The following is a 10,675-nucleotide window of genomic DNA, read 5'->3' on the forward strand; positions in this document are numbered from 1 at the left end:
CCTGAAACGTTTGTCGCGTTTTGATGCTTTTCTTCAACTATTGCTTCATTCATGCAGTAACACTGACTATATATAAACATCTCTGCATTCCCCCATTATATCCGCACTGACTCGGTCTGTAGAGGTTTCATCTGAGGAATCTGAGCCGACAGCAACAATCTGTCGAGCATCATCTGTTCATGATGGCTGTTGCTTTATGTGAAATATGTTACAAATGTTGCACTCACCATTTGCATAACTGTGCACTATAACTGTTTTGAAAGATATCACTTATTTTTATAGGATAATGTCAAGTAACATCCAAGGAGGTGCTTTTTGAACATATTGTTATATTGCAATAAGCTGCTTTAATACATTTCACATGCTACTAATAAATATGTGTGCCATATATATTAAAGATGCCTTTTATTTCTCGCTTTGACAAATACATGAATAGTCAGAAAATAAAATGAGATGTACTCTGGGTTATAGAAAATATCTTGCCAATTCAACAACAACAGAAATGTTATGCTAAAGCATATATGCAGTTTAAATACATGCTAATTTGGATTAAATCTCTGATGAACGTGTTTCATTGTCTTTTATATCACAGAAAACCAGATACAAGTGTACAATATAATTTCACGCGTTTCTTTATTCTTCAATATATTCATTTTCACAATATATGATAACGACTTTGTGATATACATTCCATCTTTTAAACCACAATAACACAACACACACGGTTTATAACATGTCCACAGCACCCGTTGGATTGCACACAATCACAAATGTCTTATGCAAGTCTCTTTATTTCGAGTATTGAGTCAGACAGCTTGATTTCGATCCAAACACGTTGTAAATAAATTTCACTGAGGGGAAAATGAAGATTATTATTATTATTATTATTATTATTATATATATATAGGCTATATTTCTTTTCTTTTTTTAAATAGCGACATTTGATATCCGATAAACAACGCAATGCTCGAAATTGAACTTGAGTGATTTTTTTTGTCCATGTTTTGACATTATTTCCTTCTGCTGGAAACTCTAATATATTCCTCTTCCTTTCATCGTCATTTTAGTCTTTTTCTTTTCTAGTTTTTCGTTGTAGCGTGATTATATTCGATGCCTTGTGTACAAATACGAGTCTCTTTGTTTGTTTTCCGGTCAATTCAATTGAAATGCAGCGCAATCCTTATTTGTGAATTAAACCATCTCGATTTCTATTCACGAGAATATCTATAATACGTTCAAAATGCATAGTTAAAGTATTTCTATTCACCGGCTGCCTTGAATATCAGTTTCTATATCGCCCTCTCCGAGTCATTTTGGTTAAAGTAATGCGAAATATAAGAAATAAGACTTGTATGTGTCCTCCAATAGAATTTCGGAATATGCATCAATTTGTTCTACTCATATTTTATTGCCGTGATGTAAATAATGATCTGCTGTTGTTTTACTGTGTATTGCAAATCACGCGTTATTTTATTCTTGAACGTGAAATGAATTATTTCTTCCTGCAGTTCTATTCTCATTCGATACATCCTCTTGTAAATCAACTTTTAACTCACTTAAAAACAGATGTTTAGTTCTATTTCTAATATCACGTGTTGTTGTCCAAATCATCCCTCCTCGTGTTTGTTGCATCGCAGAATAAATAATTCGTTTATTGTTCGTTATGTTGAAGTCTTTTGTTAAAGTCGAGGTCTGGTGTTTTTTTTGGGGGGGGGGGGTGGTAAAACTTATCGGTTTGGTTATCAATAATAGGTGGGATGTGTTGTAACACTTATCACCAATCGATCATTTCCCCAACTAATCCTGGATGTTGTATTTGTATGCCTCGATGAGCCCCTCAACGGAATGAATGAAGCCAGAAATACTGCATATACCCCCGATCACAAATATCGCCACATCGAAGAACACCTGGTGCCATAAGAGCTTCCTCCAGAGCAGCTTGAGATGAAAGAGACTGGGCAGAAGAAAGCACAGACCGGCGCCCGTCAAGCTGCCCGTTAACCCCATGAGAAGCGCGAAGTGCGGCACGTAAATGGCCATGAGCATCGTGAACACAACCAGGGCGCACCGGAGAGACAGACCCCACGATTTGAGGCGCCCGTCGCCCCCGTAGCAGTCCGGGAATATCGCGCGCCCTCCGTCCTGGAAGAAACACTTTTCCAGCACCTCGACCGCGGCGAAGAACGGCAGCGGGTACGACAGCAGCGCTTTGGACACCAAGAAGAGGTTGACGACGGCCCGGATGCCTGGCGGCAGGTTGTCCGTGATGACTTCCTTGGTCGCGTCCGCCCACGTCAGGTAAGCCACCAGGGCGAACAGGCCTTTGAGGATGCAGGCAGCGATGTGAGTCCAGTCCATCATGCAGTGGAACTCGCTGGGTTTCTGCATGTTACCCTCCAGCGAGGGCAGGAAGATCTGCGAGGTGTAGCTGAACACGATGATGCCGATGGAGATGGGGAACTTCTTGACGTCGATGTAAAACTTCACCTTGTCCCACGCCCAGTCTCGTGCCCGGGACAGACAGTAGGCGATCACGAGGATGTTGATGACAAAGTGCGCGAGGGTGCAGAGCAAGCTGAACTTGGACACGGCTTTGAGGTTCTTGAGGAAGGCGCAAGGCAGGAGAGCGACGGTGGCGATGATGGCCCATGACCTCTGCGACACCGGGAAATTCGGAAAGCTGTTGTACATCAGGTTCCCGCTGACTACGACGTACAAAATGCAGGTCATCACGAGCTCAATGATTTGGGCAACATTGACGATGTGGCCTCCCAGCGCGGGAAAGCGCGGCGCGCAGCAGGCGTTGGCAATATCCACATACGTGTCTCTCACTCGTACCAGCTGCCCGTCTTCGTTCTCTTCGTAGAGGCAGGAGATGAGGATTTTCCCCGTGTAGCAGCACACGACCGCAGCAAATATAATGAGGAACAGTCCGAGATATCCGCCGTGGAGAATGGCGTACGGTAACCCGAGAACGAACATCCCCTGGGAAGAGAACACAGGAACGACATTACACAACAGAACGCATGTGCATTGAATACAATAATCATTCTATTCTATTCTATTCTATTCTATTCTGTCTCCTAAATAAACGATGAAATATTATCCATCTCTGTTCTATTGTATTCTGTTCAATATTATTATATACTTGTGCATGTCTACTGCACACACAATGTAATAATTCCCCCTTATATTCTATTCTATTCTATTCTATTCTATTCTATTATATTCTGTTGATTTCTCCTGAATACACAATGTAATAGCCTTCCCCATTCTGTTCACACAATTATACCCATTCTATTCTATTCTATTATGTCTCCTGACTACACAATTAATAATATCAATTCTATTCCGATATACATTTGCATGTCTACTAAATACACAATGTAATATCTATTCTATTCTACTCTTTTCTATTCTTTCTCCTGAATACAAAATCTAAAAATATCCTTTCTAATGTATTTTGTTCTATTCTATTAATTTGCATATCTACTGAATACACAATATATATATATTCTCTTTTATTCTATTCGTTTTCATGTCTATACTCAGTACAATGCAATAATGTCCCTTTCTATTCTATTTGTATTTTTTGCATGTCAAATAAATGCATGGAATATTCTATTCCATTCCATACTATTCTGATGTATGTCTACTTAATACTAAATGTAATAATACCCCTCTCTATTTTATTTAATTCTATTCTATTCTATTGTATAACCTATATTGGTGTCACACGCTTCACTGAAATGTGTACATGTATTTGTTGTTCTTTCGACCTCTTCAGTGTGTAAAGATGAACTTAAAGTCCCTTGTTCTGTTTATGCGCCATTGCGCGTGTATGGTCACTGCAGGGGCTTGTGATGGAGCATTCGGAATGCAGTTTATTTCAGTCAGGACACTCCATTTGCTGTGAGCAAAGTCACGCTCACCTCATTGTGTCGTCATCAGGATGAATCAAATATGCAGGGAGTCACGTCACGGGTGTCATTTTGATGTTTAGAGGTTTAGCTGAGCATGATTAAATGTGTGCACAGTTTGGCCATCCAAAGTGTTCGTGTTTAGAACGCGCTTCGTGTGGAATAAAATATTATGATTAAGGAGTTTGAGAGAGGATGACATGTGACGGGACATTATGCTCTCCATTTTACGCATGTCGAAATAAGACGGAGAAACGCACACAAACCTCCTAAATCATCAACTGAGAACACAAAATGTGAGACCGGTATAATAATAAGTGCTGTCTCTAAACCGTCAACTCGATGCCGAACCCGCTGTAAGAAGCGACAAAGGTCCCTCCTTCAAGTCCCTCTAGATCATTCAGATCTCCGATGAACACGACATCAGCTCAAGATTAAGTGTATTATCAGACCTACACACCATGAACTATTCGGCATGAATTCACATCAAATATCTGCAGAATGTCTCAAGGCAATTCATGTGCGCAGTTACCCCACGACGCGCAATGACTAATGGTGCGTTCGTCTTACCTGGATCGCGTTGGTCACGTTCCATCCTGCCTCCCAAGCAGTAATTTTTGGCTTGTCCAGATTGGCAATTTCGGAGCAAAGATTTCCGTCTTTGGACGCTGAGGGCGGTGGACCCGTTCCATCCCTCTGGTAATGGCTGTCCCCTTCGAAAGTGCCCTCTCCCCCCATGTCCCCAACGCCCTCTCCTCCAATTTCATCGTTTTTAAGGATGTCCATCTGAAGCCCCTGCCGGTGGTCATAGTCCAGATCATCACAGGCGGCGAAGCCCAAACCCTCCTCGTCCGTGGCGGCCTGGAAGCCCAATTTGGCGAACATCCCACTCACCTTCGTCTGCGACTTATTGGTGACGGTGGTGGCCGCATTGGACAGCTTGTTTGAGATCTTGCTTCTAATTAACGTGGCCATGATTGCTTTCCTCAATTACCTCTGCAGATGTATTTTAGATTGAACGAAATAAGTGTGCGACCAGAGTTCTTTGTCTGCGCATCAACGGAGCGAGAAGAGAACGGACCCTCGTGGTGACGCGTATTCGTTATCTCCAGTTCTGACTGAAATCACGCCTGGTGTTTTGGCGAATTTCGTGGATCATGTCACTTTCAGGCGTAGATGATACCTGGTTCCTGCATCCTGTTCGCCCACTCCTCTCTTTTTTTCTCTCTCGCTCCAAACACCGAGGCGCGCTTCTCAGGTGCGGGGACAGGTTTAATGTCCAGTGCGTAAAAGGAGAACGTGCGTAATTTTGAGCGGTCTTTTTGTCATCAGTATCCGTGGCACAGCTTCGACTGTGTTTCAGTGGACGTCGCTGATGCCAATGCGGTACACGGGAGCTTGGGGGTGTTGAGAGAGAGGCACGTGTCACCGTCAGCCTGCCAATGCCTAGACTTGCGCGCGCAAAGCGCGTCTCCGGCCCCTAATGCGCGCCGCTACTCGGTACCGGGAAAAAAAAAAAAAAAAAGATGAAAAAAAAAACGGGGTAAAGATTTGCTGCATTTCTGGGGGAGGTGCTTGCAGGACCGTATTCTCTCCACTCTCATTATGCCCAAATATACTTGGTTTCAACACCCAATGGCATCCGGGGTCTCATAGTGTTGCATAACTTTACGTATATAAACCATCTTCACGTATCTCATCTGACAGGGTCTTACATGGACACCAAAAGTTGTCTTGAAATGTTGTTGTTTTATTTTCCCTCCAGTTTTGTATTGCTTCAGAATAAGGTTTATAAGACAGGAATCAATTTTGACACTTTTGTTCCAAGAGGAAACCTGACGACGCGTAGAATCGTTTTTTTGGGGAATACGCATTTGAACGGATTTAAAGCCTTCTTTTATTCGTCAAGGAAATGAACAAGAAATGAAACACATCGCAGATTTGAACTAGTTTTAATTGAGTAGGTGCAACCTCATTTTCTCAAGTGGTGTTTTTTTATAAGTTTGTAAAGTCAGTTTGGCGAGGACATTTCTAATGGATCTAGTGCAGAAATGTGGTGCATTGGCTGTGTTTGGGTCAATCGTCTGAATTTCGTTCTTGGACACATTTAAGTAAATTAGGATGTTTTTGATCATACAGGAGTATAAAGTTATAAACGAACAGAAACAAAGACTTTATTTACATCGGACATTTTCAGTTGTCACGTTTTAAAATCCCGCCGTTTATAAATGCGCTTTTCTAAGTAATCTAATTAATCTTCTCTGTGGGTTACAAACACTGTATAGTGTCCACCGAGGCCCATATGTGCGTTTGCATTTTACACAGAATCTTCATTGAAATAGAAATGCATTAAACCTCGTACAATATTGACATTTCGTGTAGTCTTCTGCTCCGGTAAATCGCCTTGCAGCTTTTCTCGAAATATAGGATTTATAATATGGATTTATTAATATCAATGCTGTCATGATTACAGAAATATTTGAGACGTATTGTAGAACTCCAATAAGCTTAAACGTAAACGAATCGTGAACAGTTACATTTATTCTCTTTATTCTGTTCCTTCCATAAAACATTGAAACAAATAATTGCTACAAAATAATAATAATACAAAATAAAAAAGCGAGTTATTATTATTATTATTATTATTATTATTATTAGGCTGCTATTGAGGAGATCATGCAATGGTAGGATTTGAATAAATGTAAAGATATCCAAATCTCTTAAATATTAAGCACGATAGAAGTAGTTAAGAGAGACTATTCAGCACCTTAATGTGGCGCATATTTCTACCTCGCAGTATATATTGATTTATAGTTCATTTAGGCTACAATCACATTGAATATGATGGTTTTGTAATTGCATCTTTTGGTGTTATTTTGGTCTATTGAACTTCTCCAAAAGCATTCACTCATTTCATATTCACTCTCTAAATAGGCCTCCATTCATGCATTCATGCAATAGGTCACATACAGGTGTATATGCATATATATAACTGCTGTCCTGCTGTACTCGTCATATATATAATCGTGTCTATCTGTGCTCGTGGTCTCGCGGGAGATTGTCTTTTATTCTCCCTCAGGCGGTGCGCGGTCTCGCGGCCTCTGTTTCCCGGTGGGAGCGGAACGGGTTAATCGTAGTGCCGTTATCTGCCGCGTGCAGACCTCCTCTGATGTCAGCGATTACAGCGCACACACCGGCTCGATCGTGCTGCACGGAAACTGGAGGGAACATAAATAAAAGTGATGACGCTGATAATAATGAGTTGTTGATACAGCTGTCATAATGACTGACTATGACAATAGCCTAGTTAAAAAAAAAATATATATATATATATTTTTTTTTTTATATATTCAAGGTTTCAGGAATTTTTGAGGGGTGGCAACATATGGCAGACTTATATATTCTTAATTTAATCACGTTTATCACAGTTTGATGAGAAATAGTATGTACACACTACAAAAGGGCACGGGCTGCCATTTACAAACTCATACAGACAAACTTAATCTCATGCAATCAGTGTCTTGCATTTGAGGTTTCATGTGAAACAGTTCATATTAGGAATAAGTGACCACACAATGTGATCTCACTTAATAGGAGATAGACGTATGACTGAAGTGAGGGCATTATCACCGGAAAGGCATTAAGTCTCTTGCCACTCTGGCGTCATCTCGTGCTGCATTCAGTGCAGTCGGACATTGGAGATTCGCGCTTGTAAATTGTCAAATTGGCCATAACTTTTAATTCTTTGCAGCCAACTGGGGTGGCAGCAGGGGTGGCATTTGCCACCCTATTCCACCCCGGTAGATCCGCCCCTGACACTAGCCTATACTTACCCCACATCTCTGAGCATATGAAGAAATGTACTCATTTGATTAATCATGCTCTATCGACATCACCTGTATGTTGTAAACCTATTCAATAAAGGGTTTCAAGTGATTTTCTCCTCATCTTCCCTCACTCGCATTTTAACCAAACATGAGAGTGTATGTGTGTCAGTTCACCGATGTCGCCTCCATTCCTCTCCTTCAGTTTATTACCCTTCAGAAATATCATAGAGGGCAATAAGAGGTCAGAGAGCTTCTCCCAGGAGCCCCTTCAACACATAACAGCAAATCTCTCTCCAGGGACACTGACCCAGGATCAGCTCTTCTCTGATTCAATGTTATCTTTCTCTACAAGCTGATCTCAAGCCATTGTTCAAGAAATAGCATTGCTATGATTCTCTCTGGCTTTTGTTTGTGCGGGATGTGTCCTTTGTGTCCTCTCGTGGTGGACCCCCGGGCCACCCGAAACAAACGGAGGATTTCTTCAGACACAATTATCAATCGAACATCTAGCCCAAGCTCTCTCCTTCTCTCTTTCTCTCATCTGTTCTGTCCTTTTTCCCATTACACAGTCCACCGAGCAGGTCTGAGCTGAGCGTCTTCCTCTTTCTATATAGAGACACATCATTAATGAGCTTTATACTGAAAACTATGATGCTGCACAGAAGGGACACCATGTAATGAAGCTTATCGTACAGTGCTGACAAACGCACATCTGTGAGCATGAGATAAAACAATGTCATCAGATGACTTTCCCAATGCTTGACGTTAATGAAAACAATCAAATTAGATGTGATCTAAGAGCTTTATACTGTGCATGCCATTGAATAGATTGCATTTACATGCACAGTATAAAGCTCCTGGGTCACATCTAATTTTCCACCACTCAAATTGTCTACCGAAATTCCTTGAAACAAAAGCAGGATGATCCAAAACACTTTAAACAACTGTTCAGCCCACTGAAGAGACTATGGGCATATCCCTCACTGCCTCCTTGTCATTCTCGCCAAAAACAAAAAATGGCACCGCTGCCAATGAGTTTTGCGCCATCTAGTGGTCTGATATTTCTGAAGAACAACCGCACATCCGTGATCGGTCATCCGAGTATCTACCGTTTTCCTGAGCAACCGCTGGGCGTCGCCATGATGGTTCTATCGGCCTGTTTTCTGTTTCTGGTCTCGAGGCGCAATGTAAAACTAACCGTAATGAGCGATCCAGACGGAGAACAACAACCGTTTAAGTATTATTTGGAGTAAAAACTAATTTCACGCTCAACTTCTGCAGTTGTTGGCTGTCATAGCAACTCAAAGTGGTTGTTTATATCAATGTAACTAACCTTGGACCATCGCTTCATGTCATGTACATACTCGGGTGAGGCACTGTCAAAAAAACATCATCTCGACTCTGTGATTTATTGACAATATAGACCCACATGTTTATTTTTTTATTATTATTATTTTTATCCCCTTTTTTCCCAATGTTGGACTGCCCAATTCCCGCTACTTAGTAGGTCCTCGTGGTGGCACGGTTGCTCGGCTCAATCTGGGTGCCGGAGGACGAGTCTTAGTTGCCTCTGCATCTGAGACCATCAATCTGCGCATCTGATCACGTGACTCGTTGTGCATGACACCGCGGAGACTCACAGCATGTGGAGACTCATGCTACTCTCCACGATCCACACACAACTCACCACACGCCCCATTGAGAGAACCACTAATCACCACCACGAGGAGGTTACCCCATGTGACTCTACCCTCCCTAGCAACCGGGCCAATTTGGTTACCCCATGTGACTCTACCCTCCCTAGCAACCGGGACAATTTGGTTACCCCATGTGAATCTACCCTCCCTAGCAACTGGCCCAATTTGGTTACCCCATGTGATTCTACCCTCCCTAGCAACCGGCCCAATTTGGTTGCTAAGGAGACTCACAGCATGTGGAGGCTCATGCTACTCTCCATGATCCACACACAACTCACCACACGCCCCATTGAGAGAACCACTAATCACCACCACGAGGAGGTTACCCCATGTGACTCTACCCTCCCTAGCAACCGGGCCAATTTGGTTACCCCATCTGACTCTACCCTCCCTAGCAACCGGGCCAATTTGGTTACCCCATGTGACTCTACCCTCCCTAGCAACCAGGCCAATTTGGTTACCCCATGTGACTCTACCCTCCCTAGCAACCGGCCCAATTTAGTTACCCCATGTGACTCTACCCTCCCTAGCAACCGGCCCAATTTGGTTGCCTAGGAGACCTGACTGGAGTCACTCACCACACGCCCCACCGAGAGCGAGAACCACATTATAGCGACCACGAGGAGGTTACCCCATGTGACTCTACCCTCCCTACCAACCGGGCCAATTTGGTTGCTAAGGAGACCTGACTGGAGTCACTCAGCACGCCCTGGATTCAAACTCGTGACTCCAGGTGTGATAGTCAGCGTCAACACTCGCTGAGATACACAGTACCCTCCAGAGCCACACATTTTTGACAATGTTTTGACTAGCGTAGAGCCAACAACCTGTCCCTGAATGTGGACAAAACAAAAGAGATGGTTGTTGACTTTAGGAGAGCACAGGGTGACCGGTCTCCGCTGAACATCGACGGCTCCTCTGTGGAGATCGTCAAGAGCACCAAATTCCTTGGTGTTCACCTGGCGGAGAACCTCACCTGGTCCCTCAACACCAGCTCTATCACCAAGAAAGCCCAGCAGCGTCTCTACTTTCTTCGAAGGCTGAGAAAAGCACATCTCCCAACCCCCATCCTCACTTCATTCTATAGAGGGACTATTGAGAGCATCCTGAGCAGCTGCATCACTGCCTGGTTTGGGACTTGCACCGTTTCGGACCGCAAAGCCCTGCAGAGGATAGTGAGGACAGCTGAGAAGATCATTGGGGTCTCTCTTCCCTCCACCAAAGACATTTA

The 10,675-nt window shown here is 42.9% G+C and overlaps 1 protein-coding gene across 1 annotated transcript; it reads right to left on the minus strand.

Annotated features, from left to right (window-relative positions):
- Positions 1–408: 408 nt before the first annotated feature.
- On the minus strand, positions 409–5,339 carry LOC127646793 (vesicular inhibitory amino acid transporter-like). The gene is made up of 2 exons (XM_052130697.1): positions 4,491–5,339; positions 409–2,985 (listed from the first exon to the last, which is right to left on the minus strand). The coding sequence occupies exons 1-2, from the start codon at positions 4,893–4,895 to the stop codon at positions 1,798–1,800; spliced, it is 1,593 nt and encodes a 530-aa protein (XP_051986657.1). The 5' UTR covers positions 4,896–5,339; the 3' UTR covers positions 409–1,797.
- Positions 5,340–10,675: the final 5,336 nt, after the last annotated feature.

This window comes from Xyrauchen texanus, chromosome 7 (assembly GCF_025860055.1).
Source record: "Xyrauchen texanus isolate HMW12.3.18 chromosome 7, RBS_HiC_50CHRs, whole genome shotgun sequence".
In the NCBI taxonomy this organism is placed as follows: domain Eukaryota; kingdom Metazoa; phylum Chordata; class Actinopteri; order Cypriniformes; family Catostomidae; genus Xyrauchen; species Xyrauchen texanus.